General features: G+C 44.1%; 1 protein-coding gene across 1 annotated transcript in view; it reads left to right on the top strand.

Annotated features, from left to right (window-relative positions):
- The window catches only part of PLXNA4 (plexin A4), a 627,680-nt gene extending 605,102 nt beyond the window's left edge, over positions 1-22,578 (top strand). The window contains exons 21-23 of the mRNA XM_027842295.1: positions 5,068-5,280; positions 18,154-18,304; positions 22,310-22,578. Of these exons, the coding sequence (XP_027698096.1) occupies positions 5,068-5,280; positions 18,154-18,304; positions 22,310-22,405 (460 nt within the window). The 3' untranslated portion in view covers positions 22,406-22,578. The remainder of the gene's footprint in view (positions 1-5,067; positions 5,281-18,153; positions 18,305-22,309) is intronic.
- The last annotated feature ends 39 nt before the right edge of the window (positions 22,579-22,617 follow it).

The raw sequence follows: 22,617 nt of genomic DNA, 5'->3' as shown, positions 1-22,617 counted from the left end.
AGAAGGCAGAAGAGAGGGGTGGTTAGATAGAACAGAAACCGAAACACATGCTTGGAAAAAAAAAACCCTACAAAGTCCTGCTGAGGCTCCCACATATGGCTGCAGGATCTTCCAATAGTGAGCTGAGACTCCTTGATCAAGGAAGCCCAGTGCTGCCATGATCCCTCCCTTTCATAGTGCTGCTTGTTGGTGTTCAGTTGTGTCCAACTTTTTGTGACCCCATTTGGACTTTTCTTGGCAAAGATACTGGAGTGGTTTGCCATTTCCTTCTCTAGCTCATTTGACAGATGAGGAAACTGAGGCAAACAGAAGTTAAGTGACTTTCCTAGGGTCACAGAGATAGCAAGTGTCTGAGGCTGGATTTAAACTCAGGTCTTCAAGATTTCAGAAGCAGTGCTGTATCTACTGCCCTATCCAGCTGCTCATTAGGTCTGTACACCTTCTCTTCCTTCTGTTCATACAAAGTTTTGTAATAGTTCATATGATCCTTATAGAGTCCCTTGAAAGTTTCTCTAAAACCTCTAGCACAGCCTTTTAAAAACTGGATTTACTGCTTCTTTCCTTGCTGGAAAACTTACAGATTTGCCGTTTCCCTGGGTCTGTCTCTTGGCATGGCTGTGCCTTACTCATCCAGACTGCTGTCTTTCCGCCCTCCCTATGGTCCTCCTTAGAGATCTGAAAACCTGTGAGATTGATACAGGCTCTGCTGAGTTCTGAGAAGTGATGGACTGGAGCATAAGAAGAGCTGGTCTGGGAGTTAGGAAGACCTGGGTTCAAGTTCTCTTTCTGATGCATCTTGACCCAAGAGAAGTCACTTAACCTCTAACTGCTCCCAGGCCACGCTCTAAGACTGTTGATTGCAGAGAAGGGACCCAATCTGCATGGAAAATATAAGGAAGTTTCCTCATCTGGAAATCCCCTTTACCAATGAAATCCCAAGTTTAGTCCCTGTACCAGCAGGTATAAGCCTATGTTCTAGGTTCTGTGTTCTAAGTTCTGTATTTTGTATTCTGAGTTCCGGGCCTGTGAGGAAAATGTTTTGTAACTCAAATGGCATGGTATAAATGTGATTATTTTTTTCTTATTACTATCTCCTCTTCTTAAGGTCCTTTTAGACCCTCTTGCTTGCTGAAATCCATTTAAATTACACGTGCCAAAAATGTCTCACTGTACTCAGACCAAGATCAATGTTCAAATCAGTGTTCAATTCAATTCAGTAAAACAAGCATTTATTAAGGGCCTACTGTATGCCTAACACTATGCTGGGTGCCAGGGATAGAAAAGACAAAAATGAAGAATTCCTTGCTCTCAAGGGCATTCTACCAGGATTCTATTTTATCTCTGACAGCAGCACCAAGCAAAACAGTGAGAAGAGAGTGTGGCTGCCCCATCTAACCACCACCATCAGAAGTAAGGGATGTAGCCTAACTGAGCATTCCTAACTTACCTCAATAGCCCATTATGGATCACTTCTAGAATTCAGCTTGGCATAGCCTGCATTCAGAAAAACCTAGATTCAAATCCGAACTCTGATGCATATATAAGGGTAACCTTGGGCTAGACACTTACCTCTTATTACCCTAGGCAACTCTCTTAAGACAACCAGTAGCAGCGTATTGGCAGTATTCGTGTGTAGGGAGGGTTTCCTCACCAGGAACTCACCATACCTATCAGATCTGTCTGGACCAAAACAATGACTCAATTGTTCAAAGCATATTCTAAGCTTTTTGGAACCTATTCATATTTTCATCCTATACCTGCTGTTAGGATAAGCTCAATTTTAGGCACGCTAGGCAAGGGGAGTTTCTGATAATAGCCCAGTCTTTGGGAAAAGGGGAAGTTCCCACAAAGAATATCAGCAGTCCAGATTGAGGCCCTGGAGAGTACACAGGGTGACACCTCCACTTCCAGGGTGAGAATGTTTGGGTTACCTATTTAAAAGGACCCTTTCCCTGTCTCAGATTACTCATTGTCCCGGGTTGAGGGATGGTGGAGAGGGGTGTAGGGAGGGCAAATCAGTCTGGGAATTATGATGTCTGTGTATTGACAGAATTAATTTCCTCTGATTGAAAAGAGATCTTTTTTTTTATTCCTCTCTCAACCCTACAACTCACCCCCTCACCCTACTCCCCCTTTCACATCCCCCTACCTTTTTTTCTTTTAAATAAACCTCCTGCTCATTTACTCTGAGTGGCTGCAATCAGGCAGAGATTAGTGCCTCCACTAATGTTAATAATATGCTAATGTTTCATTAGGCAGGAGCCTCTGGTGCTAGTAGCCCCCTTGTTTGATTTGTCCATCAGCAAAACTGGTTTAAAAAGAAGGGAGGCAGGAAATAGCACCACCAGCCCTACACACAGCCACACAATCACCTCTCATCCACCAGTGCAGCAAATAGCCAAATACCAGAGTCCCCATCTCTTCTCAGATGTGCTTTGAGAAGCATCTCCAATAGGAGAAATTAAGAGAAAGGGAATTTTATGCCTTCGGAATCCAGAACCATTCTCTTCCACAAATCCAGCTATTGTCTTCTTCCGTAATAGGATGAGCTGGTACCTGACCCATGGCAGGCTTTCTTAATAAATACTTGTTGATTTGGCTTGATGAGGAAAGCTGTGATGTCTTAGTGACAAGCAATCGAGGGAAAGTTCTGAATGATCTGACACCCAACTATAACTCTGAAAGCTTTTAGCTATTTTCCATGATTCGCAAACATTTTCATGGCCTACCAGGCCCGCTGTTACTTCCATCCCTGGACTTTCCTCTCTCAATGGTTGGCTGCTCAGACTGGGTATATTTAAATGCCACAATGTCCAGGCCCCTACCCTGGCCAGATACTAGGCATTCAACAAATATTTAGTACCATAGACATAGAATTTTACAGTTGGAAGATACCTCAGAGAAGCTTGTTGATTGATTGATAATCCCATTTTGGTGTTGTTTTTATCTTATTTCACTGCGTTTATAGCATTTGTTATGTGTGTGCCAAGTGTTGCACGGGCTGCTGAGAAATACAAAAGAGTAGAGACATACTGCACTTGTTGAGTTGAATTGAATTCACAGAGTTTAAGTTCTAAGACCAAACACATAAAAAGATTGGAGCTATTACCAACAGTGAGAATAACAATCTAGATGACAAGGCAAAGGAGAGAAAAAAACATCCAAAACCAGTATGGAGTCCTGCTGTGGATATAGTGAATTTTCCCAGCCCTAAGGCCTCAGTACTTTTATCATCTATCAATGGCAGCCCTACAGTACTGAAGGAAGGAACTTTACTATGGCAGAGGGAGAAAGAGAAGGAAGAGAAAAGCGGGTAGAGAGATGCATATGGAGTCATCCTAGCCCTCTCAGAAGGCCAGGGGGCACATAAAAAACGACTAAACATTCACTTATCACAGGGAAAGTTTTCTCAGGGTGCCTTCTTGAGCAACCAGAAGCTGCCTTGTCTGTCTTGGATTCAAGGAAATTTCTTCCCAAGAACCATTTGGATCTTTTGGAAAGGAATTCAGACATGCATGGGAATTCAGTCATACTGCAGCATCATACTAGCCCCTTTGGGGGATTTATCCACCACTCGTTCAGTGAGCATTTATTCAGCACTTAATACATATCAAGCACCACGCCAAGTCTTAGGGATAGGGATAAAGAGGAACCAGTTCCTGTCTTCAGTGCACTTACATTCTATCAGGCAGACAACATGTGTACATATAAGTCATTACCAACTATATACAAAGTAATAGGATGAGGGATACAGCCAGAAACCAGAAAACCTAAGAAAGGCCTCAGCTAGAAGATGATGCTTGAGCTGAATCTTGAAGGAGACTATAAATGGAATTTTAAGAGATGAGAGTGAGGAAAGAATACATTCCAAGCATGGGGGACAGCCTGGACAAAGACATGAAGGTAGGAAATGAAATATCATGTATGAGAAATATAAGATGAAGTCTATGCCTTTGGCAAGCTTATGGTCTATTGGAGGAAACAGTACATACACACATTGATATATGTGTGTATGTATATGTATGTGTATATATGTATGTGTGTATATGTATATGCATATGTGTATATGATATGTACGCATAGACATAAATATATATAATGGTAGAGGTCATCTGATGTTGAACACTGGGTTTAAAGTCAGAGGATTTGGGTTCAAATCTTGGTTCTGAAAAAATGGATTGTTAGAAAGATAGTAGGTTATTTTTGAACTTGAGACAAAGGCCAGGTAACTTTTTGTTGAGATGTGGTTAACAATATTTTTGGTCAGGTCGAGTTTGGACAAGATTGCTTCTTAGATCTTTTCTAATTCAATGCAGCATGCATCCTGTGATGTTGTGATTGTCTAAGAGTTTGAAGAAGAGAGAAATCAGATATGGGGGTCACAGATGATGGCCTAAACACAGTGATCTTCAGTCATCCAACAAGCATCCGTTGAGTGCCTATTATATGCCAGGCTAGGCACTGGGGATAGAAGGGGGCACTTGCTACTGCTCACAAGGAACTTGCATTCTTCTTAGAGCATTTTCTATTCCTAATCCAGACTATCTATAGGCTTATCATTTCAGTTGTGTCCAACTCTTCATGAACTCCCTTCTACCCCTAGTACTGAGTCCATTGATCAAATGTTGAGATGTCCTCAAGGTACAGGATGAGTTGATTATGAGGTGAACCCTCAAAAACATCTCTTAAATACACACAAAAGAGAAGTCCCTGTATACTCTGATCCCTGCCTTGGCCTTATATACACACACTTTCCCAGACACCCACCACATATACACACACAGAGAAGGGCTGCTTCATGGGCACTACTAGGAAATGCTGTATCTATCATCTTCTCTCCCTACTAGACTTTATTAAAGATGGATGTCAGGGAAAATGTATTTGATTCTGAAGAGTGTAAGATGGAAGCGATGGGACACCCACCCACCCTCTGGTAGATCATTGAAGGGGGGGGGAGGGAGGGGAAATCAGGAAAATCTCCCCCCTTCCCAACCTCGCCATCTTGTCTGTTCTCCCATTCCGGGGCTAACAGCGATCCATGTTTCCTTCCTCCTTCTCTCCTCACAGTTTGCCGTTGAGGTTCTGGGTCAACATGATCAAGAACCCCCAGTTTGTGTTTGACATCCACAAGAATAGCATCACTGATGCCTGCCTCTCCGTGGTGGCTCAGACCTTCATGGATTCCTGTTCCACATCTGAGCATCGCCTGGGCAAGGACTCCCCATCCAACAAATTGCTCTATGCCAAGGACATCCCCAGTTACAAGAACTGGGTAGAGAGGTGAGTGCTGGGAGTGGAGAGATCAAAGTCAGGATGCTTCCTTAGAAACGTTCCATTTCACTAAGTCAGGGATCCTCAAGAGCCCTGCTGCAAACTGGTAGCTGGAATTTCTATAGGGCTTTAAGGTTGGCAAAGTATTTTACAAATATTATCTTATTTGATCCTCACAACAACCCTGGGGGATAGGTGCTATCATTATCCCTATTTTACAGATGAGGAAACTGAGGCTGAAGGCCATTATGTGACTTGTCCACAATCGCACAGCTAATCAGTGTCTGAGGTCATATTTGAATTCAGGTCTTCCTGAATCCGGGTCCAGTGCTTTATCCACGGTGCACTCCCGGAGGCTCTCTAGAATTTCAAGGTGAGAAAGGAGGAGGGAAAGGTAGCCAGAAACCACATGGGGACATTCTCCCAAGTTCAATGACTAAAATGCTTATGTAAGGTACAGAAAGAGGGAAGATGGTTATATAATCTTTTATCAGCACACATGCTCCTATTCTGCCCCATGTGGATTGCGAGGCTTCAAATAATTTGAGGCCCTCTCCCCCAGATCGCTGAGAGAGACACAAGCCTTCTGATTGTTTTGTGCTCCAGTTTCATTAAACTTTAGGATAGTTTTCTTAACCACTTTGATAATAGCATAATAGCAGTATATTGACCTCTGAAGCACTGACATCGACTTTGGGTCATTCTTCAGTAGTACTTTGTAGTGATCCATCCTCTCTCTAACACTCAGCTCCACGTTGTGACATCTGTGCAACAGCTGCCTTTACTCCCCGACTCCCACCCCGCCCCATGGGCTTATAGAATAGGCCAAGATCTGTATGAGAACTGAGCCTTTGACCTTAGACTTAGGACCACCACTTGCCAAACATCTAATAGAACCTGTCCTCCTTAATTTAATCCTTGCAACAACCCTATGAAATAGAGTTGGGCCAGAGTTATAACTATCATGTTTGTGCCTCGGGCAAGCTTCACACAATGTACCCTCAAATCAACTCCTAAAAACAAATACCATTGCCCAGGTGGAGGGCTGATATTGACACTCAGAGACAGTAAAGAGAAGGACATAAAACAATAGGGTAGGAGAAAGGAGAACCTGAGGAGTCATGGCCAGGGAGGGGGAACATCTGGCAGTTTCCTAGTTTGACTAATCATTCTTACTATCATACCAAAGGTAGCTACTTCTCCCTTTTGAAGGTTCATAAATGATGTCAAAGTACCCTATATTTTGACATCCTGGGGCAAACCTCTGATCAGACCCTGCCCTTATTATCCACTGGGTTGAACATTTTACATTGGAGGAAATTCATGAATGGGGAGGCCCAGGGACTTGCTCAGGGTGACAAAGGGCACATAGCAGAGCCCAGATTCAGGTTCTCCCAAATGCCAGTCCAGTGCTGTTGGTAGTGGCTTTTTTCTCCTGTTCTTTGAATTTTGGCTCCTCTTCCTTCTCTCTGGGGACCTCTAAGCACTAGTGGAAATCATGATGGGGAATCTCAAATCTAGCACTTTTTTCAAAAGCAAATATGTGGAATGGGAAATATAGAGACTGGAGTGATACAGTAGAATTGGAATCAGAAAACCTGGATTTAAATTTTTATTCAGTCATTTATTATCTTGTGACCTCAATGTCATTTAACCTTTTTAGACCTCAGTTGTCTCAAAATGAGAAAGTTGGACTAGATGAGCTTGAAAGTCCCTAAATCTATGATCCTGTGTCCTAAAATGGAAACAAAAAATGCACCTTTATTTTTCCCCTAAAGGAGACACACTCCTTTCTCTTTACATATTCCTGGGAACCAGCTCCCATTTTTAGAAAGGGAAGAATGAGATATGGGGAAAGAGCAAAGCTTGCCTACTGTTACCCCAAAAACCAGCAGTGCAACTAGTCCTGCAGGGACTTAGTCCTAGTCCCCAGGACCAAGGACCTGCCTTCATGGTACAGTTCTGTAAAAAAAGTTGCAATTCCTCCTCCCCCCCCCCCTTTTCTTTCTCCATCTCTTGCTATCTTTACCACCACTCCCTCCCCTCTGGTGTGTGTGTAGTAAACATTAAGTCATATCTCTCTGGGAGATAGCATTTTGTGCAGCTGCTTCTTTCATCCCTCCTGTCCGATTGTGTCTGAGACACCCTCTAAGCTCTCAACCCCCTTCACCCAGACAGTAGACTTATTCTTCTGAGAATGGGCTCTGCAGCACAGTCTGCTCTCTCGCTGGTAAAAAGAGATGGGGCTGTAGAGGTGGATGGCATGGGGGACCCACACATACACATCAAGTCAGCAGAGCTTCCAGACACAGAGACGGGATTTAAAGGAGTGAAGTCAATGGAATTTTGTTGGTTCTTCCTTCCTTCCTTCCTTCCTTCCTTCCTTCCTTCCTTCCTTCCTTCTTTCTTTCCTTCCTTCCTTCTTTCCTTCTTTCCTTCCTCCCTCCCATCCTCTCTCTCCCTCCCTCTCCCTCTCCCTGCCTCCCTCCCTCTTTTATTTCTCTTTCTGGCTCTGACTCCCTCTCTCTCTTCTCTCTCTCTCCTGTCTCTGTCTCTTTGTGTTTCTCTCTCTCTATGTCTGTCTCTCTCTTCCTCTCTCCCTCTCTCTCTCCCTCCCTCCCTCTTTCATTCTCTTTCTGTGTCGTCCCTCTCTCTTTCTCTCATGTCTTTCTCCTGTCTCTCTCTGTCTTTCTCTCTGTCTTTGTCTCTCCGTCTCTCTGTCTCTCTGTCTCTCTGTCTCTCTCTCTCCCTCCCTCCCTCTTTCATTTCTCATCCTGTATCCCTCCCTCTCTCTCTTTCTCTCATGTCTTTCTCCTGTCTCTCTCTGTCTCTGTCTCTGTCTCTCCTCTCCCTCCCTCCCTCCCCTTCAGTGATCTACTAGAGGGTAGAAACATTTAGGAAACATCTGCACAAAGGACCCTTCCCCCTTAACACAGCCAGTTTGTCAGAGGTGTCGCCATCACACGTGCCCACACTGGGTTAATGGCCTCCCTTCTACTTGGTGTTAAATGAGATTTCTCTCACGCAGCTGCTGCAGGTCACGAGCAACCCTGGTCCACTTGGTTATTTTTAGGAGTGGTTTGACGGTTTCCATTTCTTACACCACTAGTTTCTTAGCAACCAATGGGACTCGCCAGAAGGCCACCTTTTCCCTTGCTTGAGGCCCCAAATCCTTTTCTTGTCTCCTCTGGGTACTTCTGGTGCCAGGGGATGGAGAAGGAACTAAAGACCTGTAAGGGGAGAGCCGGTGATTCATTCCCCAGACGCATCCCTGCCATTTAGGGATAATGAATCCATTCAACTTTCAGTCCCTGAAGCTAGCTGGCTGTCTGGCTAATCTATTTTGGGAAACTGAGGCACAGGAAGCCATGGTTAGTTTAGACTCACACAGCAAGTCCAGATCAAGCCTGAGGCTCTAAATGACAACTACTCAGTGTTGACCACACCCCTGAGTCCCTGGCAGCTGCTATTTCAGAAACATCAGTCTAAAAAGTAACTGACTTCAGAATGTCAACTCCTTGAGGTGTGACCTTGGATAAGTCACTTCCTTTAAGCCCCAACTATAATCCCATCTTCTACAAGAAGCCTTCCCTAACCCCTCTTAATTCCAGTACCTTCCCTTTTAATTATTTCCCATTTATCTCATACATAGTTTGTTTTGTATATAGTTGTTTGCATATTGTTTCTTCTATTAGCTTGTAAACTCCTTGAGGGCAGGGACTGTCTTTTGCCTCTTTTTGTAAACTCAGAGTTTAGCACAGCACCTGGCACATAGTAGGCATTTAATAAATATTTATTTATTGGTTGATTAATAGCTAGCATTTGGCATATGTGTATATATATATACATATATACATACATACATATATATGTATGTGTGTATATATATATATATATATATATATATGTTTTACAAGTTTACTCAAGGAAAGAGAGATATTCTCTGTGTGTGTGAGTTTGTTATGTTTTGCCCTTCCTTTCATGATAGGGAACTGAGTGCTAGTCATTTCCCATGGGTCTGTGCCAGTCAAGAAATGGGCCCACCAAAGCTTATCCTGTCTTACTCTCTCTTTGAAATTGGTAGGGAATAAATGGGTTTAACTACCATCTTACCCTGTAAACCAGAGGCTAATGCACCAAAGTCAGCTGATTCTACCCCAAAACACAAAGAGTTTAGTCTTCTAGAGAATCTTCATCTGCTCACCTGTCCTGTGCCTGACTCAGTCTTTTTTTCCTTTTTTATTAATTTATTTTGATTTATCAACAATCACTTCCATATGCTTTTGAATTTAAAATTTTTGCGAAGTCTTTTCGATAGCGGCTCACTGAAGCCCCATAGACTCCCTTCACCATTACTACTGCTGGTGGGCTTTGGCTTCTTCCTTTTGTCCAAAACCTTAAGGACTTCACCAACTCCATTCCTTCCCTCCTGTCTTCCTAACTCCAATTCTTATCCTCCTCTTAGAAGTACTATTTAGAATTCTAAATTTACTTGGCAGATTGTTTAACCTTACTGAATCCTAGGATTTCTCTTTCTTGTTTACCTTTTTATGCTTCTCTTGAGTCTTATATCAGCTCTGGTCTTTTCATCAGGAATGCTTGAAATTCCCCTATTTCATTGAATGTATATTTTTCCCCTGAAGAATTATACTCAGTTTTGCTGGGTAGGTGATTCTTTGCTATAATCCTAACTTCTTTGCCCTCCAGAATATCATATTCCAAGCCCTCTGGTCCTTTAATGTAAAAGCTACTAAATCTCGTGTTATCCAGACTGTAGCTCCACAATATTTAAATGGTTTCTTTCTGACTGCAGTATTTTCTCCTTGACCTGGGAGTTCTAGAATGTGACTACAATTTTGGCTCAATAATGTTGTCTATAGTTGGCTCAAAATTTCATTTTGAGATCTCTTTCAGGAGGTAATCAATGGATTCTTTAAATGTCTATTTTACCCTCTGATTCTAGGCTATCAGGGCAGTTTTCCTTGATAATTTCTTGAACGATGATATGTGGCAGATTGTAAGGCACCTAGGTAGTCTAATGATTAGAGCATTGGACTTGGAGTTAAGAAGAGTTTAGTTTAAATACAACCTCAGACAATGATTAACTGTATGGATTCCTCATCTATAAAATGGGGATAAAACTCGCATCTATGTCCCAGGGTTACTGTAAGGATTAAATGATATCTTATTATTGATAAGGTACTTTTCAAATTTTAAAGAAATCCTTAAATGCCTGAAAACTGCCATTTTTTTCTGACTTCTAGTAAAGATAAATTGAGATAGCATATTCAAGTAACATATAATTGTAAATTATTATAGATATAGAGAGCTAGAAGGCCTCTTAGGCTATCTGTTCCAATCCTTCATTTTGTAGATGGAGAATCTGAAGCAAATGGAGATTAGGTGACATGCCCAAGGTGTCAAAGGTTGTAGGCATCGGAGGGGAGATCTGCAACCAGGGGCTCCCACTCCCAATTCAGTGCTCCCTCCCCCATCCCCACACTATTTTCTTCATAGTCAGTCATCACATTAGCAAGTCAGACACAACTGAAACGACTGAACAACAACATCTCAGGAAACATCAGTCCACTCCAGCTCCAATATTCTGTGATTCTGTCAGTAAGCTTAACCTCTCCAACAGATGAAGCAGTGAGAAGACCACCTTCTAGGAAGAGAGCTAGGTTACTTTAGCTCAAACCTCATTCATTTCACAACAGCTTTATGAGAGAGAGAGAGAGAGAGAAGCTGCTTTAGAATAGTGGATAGAGAGCTCCAAGGCTCAAGTCCCACCTTGGACATCTACTGACTGTGTGACCCGGGGCAAATTGCTTTATCCCTCAGTTCTAAGGCAACCCTCCAGGGACTACCCTGCATTGAGAAAAGAAGTTTCCTCCCCCAGGAATTCTCTATCACAATGAAAACACTGGCATCATCTGAATCTCCTAGCCTGTAATGGGGGTGTTATTCTCTCTATTCCACACAAAAAGAAAGTAGGACCAAGGAAGATCCCCAGTGTCACCCATAAGCCCAGGTACTCCTAGTAACCAATGCCCAGAGAGTCCACAGATGTCCAAAGTGGTATTTACAGTAGAAAGAGCTCTGGACCTAGACCTGGGCTCTTACTGCCTATGTGACCTTGGGTAATTCACTTAATCTATCTGTGCCTCAGTTTCCTTATCTGTATAATTATTAGACTGGGTAGTTTCTAATAACGCTTCCAGTTCTAGCTCCATGAGCTTATCATCATGGATTTAGAACTGGAAGGAACCTCAGAATTCAATTAGCACACACACACACACACACACACACACACACACACACGCACACACGCACTCACTCTCATTTTACAGATGAGAAAACAAGCCCGGGGAGATTGTGACTTGCCCAAGATCACACAGATTGTAAGGGTCAGCAGTGGGATTTGAACTCAGATCCTTTGATTCTAGACTTAATGTTCTTCTCATTATGCCACACTGCCTTCCCAAGGGTTAATGTTGAGAGTTTAAGTGATGCAAATAGGAGTGGGGGTCAAAAGGTGGGAGTGGGGGTGGGTGGTCAGGGAAGGAAGGGGCGCTCATATCCAAACCCAGTATGAACAGGGGTTGTACAGAAATGGCTAAAGGAAGGCCCAGCTCACAGCAGAATCATCCAAACAGACCGCACTATATTGGGTAAGAAGGTACAGTCCCATGTGGTCTTTCTATCTACTAGAGTCCACTGGGGAAAGTCTGGGGAGGATTGCCACCTTGCCCAACTCCTCCGTCTCTGGGCCATGGTGCATCCAGTTAAATCTCATGGAAGCAGCCTTTCTGGGAGCCAGCTCATTGGCATGCAGGGATCTCACAGGAGGAAATTGGAGTAGAGGGGCTGGGTCTGACCTTTCCCTTCCTAGCTGCATAGCCGGCTGACTGAGAACACTTGTTTGAAGTTCATTAACAGGGCTTAATTGCATTCTTCGCAATCAATAAACTGTCTCTGTACAGGAGCCCAGCACAAAAGGCCACCACAGCAAGAGCTGAAAAGGAGGCAATTGTGCACACAGCAGAGAGAGCTTCACAGTGGGGTCCCTTTATCAGGCTCGAGTGGTGCAGGCGAGGGTGTGGGAGATGCAGAGGACGCTGCGGGAAGGGGACGAAAGATCAAGGTTGGACCAGCTCTGCCCGGCAGGGCGCAGCAGCGGCCCCCGAGAAGCAGGATCCCCAGGAAACCGGCAAACCGAGGCTGGAAACTGGGGCAGATGAGACGGAGGCTCAGTCCCCTTCCCAACCGCCCTCCCAATTGTCCCTCCAAGTGCAGCCCAGGAAGGTTGGACTGTCCAAGGATATTGAGCTTCATTTGGGAGAGGATCACAGAATTTAGAGCTGGAAGGGACCCTGGAAGTCATCCTGTCCAGCCCCATTCATTTTACAGATGAAGACATTAATAAATCAAGTGACTTGGTGAAGGTCATGGAGGTCATAAATAGCAGTACCCATATTCATGCCCTCTCCCCCCAAATTCAGAGGCCCTTGGCCAAGGTCAAGGTCAAGCCAAGGTCACAGATGTTACTACCACGAGGACCAGATAGCCTCAGCCTCTTCCAGGATCACAGACCAAACCCTTTAATGCTATCTCTTGATAATAATGAAAGATACGTGACAGGTTATAGATAACTTCATGCAAACCCATTCCCTTCACAAGAAAAACCCGTTCCTAAACAAAAGACAGAACAGCCCTCCTCTGCTCATAAAAAAGTTTCCTTTTTTTAAAAAGTGTTTTTAGAGAAAATCATTAGGGATTTTAATCATACTGATAGATAAGGCCTGACACAATAGATTAGAGGGGCTTCCCAAGATTTCTTGTTTCATTTTTATAAGAAAAAGATGTCATCATAGTGCCTCGGTCTACCTCTCAATACAATGGAAAGAAGGAAATTTGTTGTTCCTCAGCTATGATGTGAAGATAAATTAATGGCTTCTGAAAGAAATGTAGTATAAAGCCTAATGTATAAGAATGAAGGACAAACATCAATCAATCATATCATCCAAGAAATATAATACCTTAAGAACAGGGATTCATTCTTTCTCAATGAAACGAAGAATGTTTCATTCTTTGTATGTCTGTCACTGCATCAAGCACAGTGCCTGGTCCATAGTAGGCACTTAATAAATTCTTGGTGGTTAATTGATGGATTTAAACAGATTGGACTTCAAGTCACATAGGCCGTATTTGCTCCATGACCATGTGGATTCTGCCAAGAGAGTAGTAATCAGCTTAGGGAGCAGCGACATAAGCAGAAGGGACCTGAATCTGAATCCCAGGTTTGCAACTTCTCATCAAAGTGATCTCCAAAGTCCCTTTCCTAGTTCTAAATCCAAGCACCTCTTCTAATCAAGGACCAATGTAACCTGGAGATCCTTTATAAGAGGAGAAAACAACTTTAGCTATGGAGAAGCAGCATAGTAAGCGCTCAAGAAATCCTTATTAATTGATGAATAGAAACAGTCAGAGGACATGGCTTCAAAGTTTGCTTCCGATGTGTATACCTGTGTGAAAATGGGCAGAGCACTTATCCTCTCTGGGCCTCAGTTTCCTCATTTAAAAATGAAGGTGGGGTTGAACTAAATAGATTCTGAGTTCCCTGCCAACTCTTATATCTACGATCCTAAAATATCCTCAAAATTAACAAAGGGAAGAATTTTGTTGTTGCTTAGTTGTGTCCAACTCTTCGTGAAACTGTTGGGGTTTATCTTGGCAAAATATACTGGGGTGGTTTGCCATTTCCTCCTCCAGCTTATTTTACAGATGAGGAAACTGAGGCAAACAAGGTTATGACTTGTCCAGAGTCACATAGCTAGGAAGTATCTGATGCCAGATTTGAACTCAGATCTTCCTGACTCCAGGCCCAGTGCTATATCCACTGCACCACCTAGCTGCCCATATAAAGATAGGAAACTGAGAGCTACACTCTGAAATTTAAGATTCAAGCCTGATTAAATGGATCGTGCAGAACTGCTATCTGTATGCATTTGTGAACTGGGTGTGTGTTGGGGGGAGGGAATCTCTCTTTCCCAGTGTTTGCTCATGGCTTGTACCCCTCACTGTGGGGGCGGCAGCTGTAGCGTCCCCATCTCCATCATTCCCTGCATCCCTGATCCCTGTTCTGGTGTCAGTGATGAGTCTGTAAGTCTTAGAGTCTCAGCAGCAACGCCTCAGCGCCGTGAGGCTGTCCCAGCGCTCACCTTCAATGAGAGTTCTCTGGCAGTAAACTGAACTGTCATTTCACCAGAGGCACTTAAGTCTGATAGCTGGAGTGTCACTGGAGGGGACCCCCTGTCAGCCTGTCCTCCAGCCCCAGGGCAGCGATAGGAAAAAGAGAACAGACTCATCCTGAATGGCTCCAAGGTCAATGCCGGGGGAAGAGACAGACCTAGCCCCTGATTCAGGAGCAGGAAAGCTCACCCAGACCTGCAGTGACCATCACACATCCATGGAACTCCCAGGGCCTTACACACATGATTTCAAACATCCTCACGGCTTCTAGGTCAATATTCTGATCTTTTGAGGGTACTAAGGGTTCAACTGAGACACAAGCAAGGGTTGGGTGGTGACCCTAGGTATCCCGCATCCCACATCACCTCTATCTCATGAACCCAGGAACGTGTTCAGAGCAGAAAGGCCCAGAAAGGAAATTGATCTCCTTTCTTAAATTTGAGATAGGAGGAGTCTTTCCAGGTCACTTATAGGATAGGATCCCTCATCTATGGGAGGTTCAGAATAACCTGGGGATTCTTAGTTGAACTGGAATCTCACCCTCAATATAAACTAAGCCTCAACTTCAGCCTCACCTTCTAGAGGGAAAGGGAGTCGAGGAATATATTGATATCATCAGGGATGGGAGGAGGGATAATTCCAGGCCCATATCCAAAGCCTGCCCAGTCTGCTACTATTTGTTGGAGCTAGAACTCTGATGGCATAGCCTCAGGGAGCTTGGAGTAATTATTATCATGTATTAATAATAGTATAATCAATAATTAATAACAGTATACTCCTGATAATGAAGCAATGAAGAGAACCACTGCAGATTACAAACCCAGCCCTTCTCCTCATCTCTGAAGCCTCCAAAAGATAGAGATCAGATGCTCTACATTTATAACCTATAAATCACGCCTTTATGGTCACCTCCAGCTGTGATCCCTGGGTGGGAGGCAGGGACTCCTGACTTCTACACATAACTCCCCAAATAGCTCCTTCCATTTTTCCACCAGGCTCATCATTGACTTTGATCTCCTTGAGTGGGGCAGACAAACTAGAGGTCTTGGGGGCTGGAGGGGAGGAGGTGGGGGCAGAGGCGAATGAGGAAGAGTGGGGACTGGATGTCTTTGGGACACTGGGGCCTTCCAGCTCCTCATTAGGAAACAGAGCAGCTTTTCTCTGGTGGTGGAGTTGGGGTTTGGTGCATAAAATGTCAAATTGCAGAAATTAAAAATGTAAATGCTGGCATCTAATTAACCAGTTGACAGCAGTGCACAGCTGTAAGTGACAGTGACTGATTGCCTTCTGCCAGCCTCCTCTCCCCCACCCTACCCGCCCCATCCCCACCCTTTCCCCTTCCATCCCTTGGAAAGGAAGAGGACATCAGGACAAAGTGGCTACATTTAAAGACATTGTGGTTCTTGGCCAGAACCAACCAATCAGAGGATACTCCAATATTGTGGTGGACAGAGCTCCACACCTCCTGACCCAGATTGGAAGACTTGGGCTCAAATTCTAGCTCCAATGCTTACCATCTAGGTGACCTTGGGCAAGTCACGTTAATCCCTATGGACCTCAGTTTCCTCATTTGTGAACTAGATAGTCTCCAAAATCCCTTCCAACTCTAATAATAGTCTTTGAGGTGTGTATAGTGCACATGTGAGGGACTGTCAGCTATATCTACAGAAAGGAAGGTCTGGAGAGCTGTTATGTATGTAAGGTTCAGTGTCCTGGGTACACCATGGGCCACTGAGGCTATTTGGTTACAGTGCTGATGGGAGAGAAAGGAAATAGAGAGATGGGGAGAGGAAGCAGCCTTTCCTGATGCCCCTCTCTGACTCCCCCCTCCCCCAGTTCCACTTTATTCCCTATTTGATCTACACTACCTGTGTGTATACACATATGCATGTATATACATATGCGCATACATACACATATGCACGCACACGTGTGAACATATACACATATGTGTATGTATATATACATGTGTGTATGCACATTCATACATACACACATGTGTGTATACATATATGCATGGGTGTGTATATATACATAAATACATATATGTATATATGTATGTTGCATTGTGTAGATATAGATATAGGTATAGATATAGATATGTAGAGAGAAATTATCCTCATGACAACCCTGGAGGTAGGTGCTATTATTTTCTCCATTTTACAAATGAGGAAACTGAGGCAAATAGAGGTTAAATGACGTGCCCAGGGTCACACAGCCAAGAAATATCTAAGGAAGGATTTTAACTCAGGTCTTTGTGACTATAAGTCCATTGCCTTTACCCACCGTACCACCTAGCTAGCTGCCTAACAAAAGAAAAAGGAAAAAAAAAAAAAGATAGGATTGCAGAGGAGAGCCTTGGGCAGAGGGCCTGTGTGCCTCAGTTGCAGAGCATGAGGCTTCATCTCAAGCTCATGTATTCTTGCCCTGTATTGGATATTAGTGCTTTTGAGAAGCAGCTAACTGTTACAGATCAGCGGTATCAAACTCAAATAGAAATGGATCCTGCTGCCACATATTGACTTAGAAAACCACAAATTAACATTATCTAGGTTGTATTGTATTTTTATTTATTTTGTTAAACATTCATCAAGTACATTTTAATCTGGTTCAGGCTGCTCTTTAGAGGCTACAGGTAGCCCAGGCCTTCAGTTAGACACTTCTGGATAGAGGACAGGGTAACTGACATGGAGTGAGAAAGACTCAGATTCAAATCCTGCTTCAGACACTAGCTGTGTGACACTGGGCAAGTCAGTTAACTTCTCTGTGACTCAAGTTCCTGATCTGTAAAATCAGGGCTTTGGAGTAGCTAGCCTCTAAGGTCTATGATCCTATGAAAGAGATAACCCATTCCTTTGCACAAGGCAAGGAACTAGACTTCTGTCACCAAGCTCAAAGGTCAATCAGTCAGTCAACAAGCATTTATTAAGCTCTTAGTATGTGCTGCTGGGGCAGCTAGTGGCACAGTGGATAGAGTACCAGGCCTGGAATCAGGAAGACGAATCTTCCAGAGTTCAAATCTGGCTTCAGACACTTACTAGCTGTGTGACTGTGGGCAATCCACTTAACCCTGTTTGCCTCAGTTTCCTCATCTGTAAAAATGAGCTGGAGAAGGAAATAGCAAACCATTCCAGAATCTTTGCCAAGAAAACCCCAAATGGGGTCACCAAGAGTCAAACATGACTAATAAAAATGATTGAACTCATGTGTTAGGCACTATGCTAAATGCTGAAAATACAAATATAAACAGAAAGAAAACCAATCCAGCCCTCCAGGGACTTAGATTTTAGGCGGGGAAGACAACAAATAAACAGGAACTGAAAAGGAGGGGAGAGGATGGTAGAGAAAGTCCTGTGGAAATGAGTCAGAAGTTCAGTATGGAAAAGAATGAAGACATCTTTGGCCTGGACCTCACCTTAAATGGAATGACCCAACCAATCAGACAGAGAGGTCGAAGGACCCTGAGGGCATGTCCAGTGTGAGAAGTAGTCCAGGAGTGGCATCAGCTTCTAGGATGAAGAGGTTTCTATGGTGTGTCCATGACCCTAGATAAGTGGTCCTAGTTCCCCCCACTGTCCCTTTCCATCTTTGATTCTGATTTCTCTCCTTATCTCATCCCAACCCTGGCAGATATTACTCAGACATCGGGAAGATGCCAGCCATCAGTGACCAGGACATGAACGCCTATTTAGCTGAGCAATCCCGCATGCATATGAACGAATTCAACACAATGAGTGCCCTCTCTGAGATCTTCTCCTACGTGGGCAAATACAGCGAGGAGGTAAGCCTGGGCCTTCCGAGAGGGAACAGTGGGCTGACATATCTCCACCCAAGGCCTCTCCCAAACAGAATATTCTCCCAATAGATTCCTGCCACTGCATAGATGATCCTACCACCCAAGAAATCTAGGGGTTTCTGCTGTGCTCCTGGGACTCAAGGCTTTCTCTAGCACCACCCCCAGATCCCCCCTTTATGCCTTCCAAAGCATAGCAAACATGCTATCAGTCTTTGCTACCATATATGGAAACCTCAGGATGCAAACTAGACACAGAACAGTAATCCTGAACCCAGTCTCATTACTTATTTTAGGCTCAACCCCAGTTAACAAATACATCAGGCTTTTATGATCATCTCCACTTGTCCTTCCTGGTTCTCCTTGACTTCAACACCAGTCCCAGGAAACCATTTTCTCATAGTTTTTCTGAGCACTAAAGGACGTCAAGCCATTTCTTTCTGATCTCCAAAGTAGCTCTTCCCCTTTTCCACCTTCCACTCCAGTCCCAGCTCTTTAAAGCTCCAACGACCCTGACAAGGCAGCTCTCTTGAATTCTGCCCACAAGATTTCACTGACTTAGTCTCCTCCTTTTCCTGGCCCTCAGTCCAGGATAAAGGCCTAAAGAAGGATCCTGTGACCCATCTTTCTAAACTCAGTTTTTCGAGAGTCCCAAGTTTCTTCATAATTCTGGCTCCCAAGGTCACCAGCTCATCTAAATGTCACGGACTTCATATCCATCTTTTTAGGTGAGATTGTTTTATAATACCAACATCTGCATAAGTCTTGACATAGCTAAAGCCCTATCATTTTCAGTTAATAGAGCTCCAACTAGGTTAGGGTGATTCTTAATTTACTTATAATCAGGGGCCAGAGAATTAAGTGGAGATTTTTTTTTGAGGGGTGTAGGTGGTGAATTTTGTCTCTTACTTCCAACCTTTCCACCATAATAGGCAAAGAACTCACACGCGTAAAGGAGATATCTGAGACTTTCCATGCTACTCAATCCTAACCTTGGTCTTCATAAAGCCCATCTCAGTTAATGATAATAACTTTTAAAAATAGTTATATTTATGTAAATTATGTGTTATTTCATTTAATCCTCACCACATCCATGTGCTGTTGTTATCCCCATTTTAGAGATGAGGAAACTGTTGCTGAAAGAGAATGACTTGCCCAGCACCACTCAACCAATACCTGTCCAAGGCAGGATTTGAGTTCAGGTCTTCCTGACTCCATGTCTGTCCAATGCTCTATTCACTATGACCCTCACCTGGGTCCCATTCTCTTCTCAGTGTCTGGGGTTTGGAGTGAATAGGTGAGACATAAGAAGAAACATATTAAAAATGAAAGTGTTCATCTTCCTATTTTTTTTTAAAGGCTTAATTTTCAATCTCTTCCCAGTGGAGAGCCTTAGATGAGCTGGAGCCAGCCCGGAAGTTTTCCATTGAAGTTTTGTATCAAGCCATGCCCTTTCTTAGACATATCTAGCCAAAGGGCATTTTTAAGCACCTATGTGCTAGGCACTGTTCTAAGCAATGGAGATGCAAAGCAAGAAACAATAAACTACATAGGGGCAGCTAGGTGGTGCAGTAGATAAAGCATCAGCCCTGGAGTCAAGAGGGACCTGAGTTCAAATCTGCCCTCAGACACTTGACACTAGCTGTGTGATCCTAGGCAAGTCACTTAACCCCAATTGCCTCACCAAAAACAAAGAAACAGTAAATGAAGTAATATTATTCTCTTTCACATCTCTGTTCTCTTGATTGTTTTTTCCTCTTTCACTTAACTGTCTTATTTTCAATTTCCCTTCACTGGGCTCCCCAACGTAAAGGAAAGTATTGGAATGACACCCAGAAGGCCTCAGACCTACCACCTACTAATCATGTGAACTCGAGCAAGTCATTTATTTTTTTGGAGACTGTTTTGTCACCTGTGAAATGGGTATAATACTGGCACTGCAGATGTAATTGTGAGGGAACCACTGAAAACAGTCAAACCTTACAAACATTTTTCTTCTCCCACTTCCCTTCCCAATTCTCAGGGATTCCCACCCATAAGAACCCTTTCTATTCTCAAAGTTTCTAGACCAGGGGTGGGAAACCTGTGGGCTTCGAGGCTACATATGTCCTTGAGGTCACAGGTTCCCCACTGGCCTAGATTCTGTGACCAGGATTTGCCATGAAGTAGATGCTGTCTTCTCCATCTTCCAGGTTCCCTTCTGGACCCTATAGCCACTCAACTCAAGACTCAAAAACCATATTTGTTTTCAACCTTGTCTGACTGTGGGCAAGTAAGCCCTTCTCTAGGCCTCAGTTTTCTCACATGCGAAAAGGAGTAAGGGGTCTGGGCAAGCCTGGAGCTCCCTCCAGTCTTGACATCCTATGAGCCTTTGTTCTGAGGCACGGTGACAGAGGTGTCTGGGTGGAGGCCAGCATCAAATACTCAGTCTTTTCTCTAGCCCATTTCCTCACAGACCAGTCTCAGGCTTGACGGGGCAGCTGAGAGCACCCTGGCAGGACCAGTCCTGGGCAGAATGACCGAGTCATACATTGTTATCCGGCACCTTCAGCCTCCCCTTTCCCACCCTCAGGAGCAACCCCTGTACCCCAGCTCTCCTTCAGCTCATTCCCCCTCTCCATCCTCCAATTCAAATCTGCCCTTGAGAAAAGAACTGATGAACCGAGTTCTCTGTGACATAGAAAACTTACCCTGCCTTCGTGCCCGGGGTGGTCACTTTTCAACACGAGACAAAGCTCAAGGCAAAGTTATGACTCTGATAGTGGAGTTTCAGGCACCAACAAGTTAGTGAGGTGGACATTTTGGAGGGCTTGGAGACCTTGTTAGCATCACACAGACAGCCATGTGGTCTGCCTTCAATGAGCCTGGCTCTTAGGTTATCTCATTTGATCTTCTTGCATTTAAATCAAAGATTTAAAGTTGGAAAGGATATTGGAGGCTAACTGAATCTAGACCCCCCACTTTTTTGCAAGGCAGTTGGGGTTAAGTGATTTGCCTAGGGTCACACAGCTAGTAAGAGTGTCAGGTGTCTTATCTGAGACTGAATTTGAACTCAGATCCTCCTGACTCCAGGGCCAGTGCTCTATCCACTGCACCACCAGCTGCCCCTTAGACCCCTCATTTTACAGAAGAGGAAACTGAGGCACAGAGAGACCCAGGTTCAGGCAGCTTATAAGTGTCTGAGGTGAGATTTGAACTCAGGTTCTCCTGACTCCAAGTCCAGTGCCGTATCTACTATGATACAGTGCCTCACAGGGATAGTGCAAGTCTTCTTTTCCCTATTATACAGATGAGATCCCTGAGACTCAGACAGGTTATTTGACTTGCCCAAAGTCACACAGCTACCATGGGGCAGAGCCAGGGTTCAAACCAGGCTGGTGGACAGCGCTCTTTTCATCATAGTACAGCTTCTCTCAGCAAAGGTACAAAGCAAAAGTCTGGGGTAGGGGGCATCCCAGGGAATGCTGCCTGTCCCTGAATCTCCTTCAAAAATGGTCCTAGGGAAGTGGGCCAGTCTGTTGCCAAAACTACTGAAGCCACACAGCACCAGTTGGTTTTAATATAGCTTTTCTCTACTGTTTACGGTCCCTTGTATACACTCAGATCACTCACCAGTCTCCATGTGTCTTGGTGCGTGCTCCCACATTTTGCATTCACATATTCACACACACAAACACACACATATTCACCTGCATGGTATACAGACATCTATGTATACCAGAATATATCCCCATACCTCCCTTCTGCAAACCCCCTCACCCACAAGCCCCGTACCAGTAATAGAGTTTGCTCACATATCCTGATATGCTGCATGGGCATGTATACACAGACGCACACATGGATGGACGTGTATGTTCTCAACCCTTGGGTATATGTCTACATGCACTCTGGGTATATGAGTCTATGTCTATATGCGTTGCCTATGACAATACCCCCCAGCATACCAAGGTGCACACTGGCAGGTAACCCATCTCCTTTGTCCCTTTTCTATAGATCCTCGGACCCCTGGACCATGATGACCAGTGTGGGAAGCAGAAACTAGCCTACAAACTAGAACAAGTCATAACCCTCATGAGCATAGACAGCTGAGAACTGTCCTTCCGAGACTCCCTTGGAGGGGGGACATACCAAGCCGTGCCTCAGACTAAATCATCATCTTTACCAAGTGCAAGTTCCGACTGGCTATAAGCAGCATCACCTGAGCAGCGCTCTCTCTCTCTCTCTCTCTCTCTCTCTCTCTCTCTCTCTCTCTCTCTCTCTCTCTCTCTCTCTCTCTCTCTCTCTCCCTCTCTCTCTCTCTT

The sequence above is a fragment of the Vombatus ursinus genome, unplaced genomic scaffold (genome assembly GCF_900497805.2).
Source record: "Vombatus ursinus unplaced genomic scaffold, bare-nosed wombat genome assembly UNPS02014870.1, whole genome shotgun sequence".
Taxonomy (NCBI): domain Eukaryota; kingdom Metazoa; phylum Chordata; class Mammalia; order Diprotodontia; family Vombatidae; genus Vombatus; species Vombatus ursinus.
This window is presented reverse-complemented; position numbering and strand designations above follow the sequence as displayed.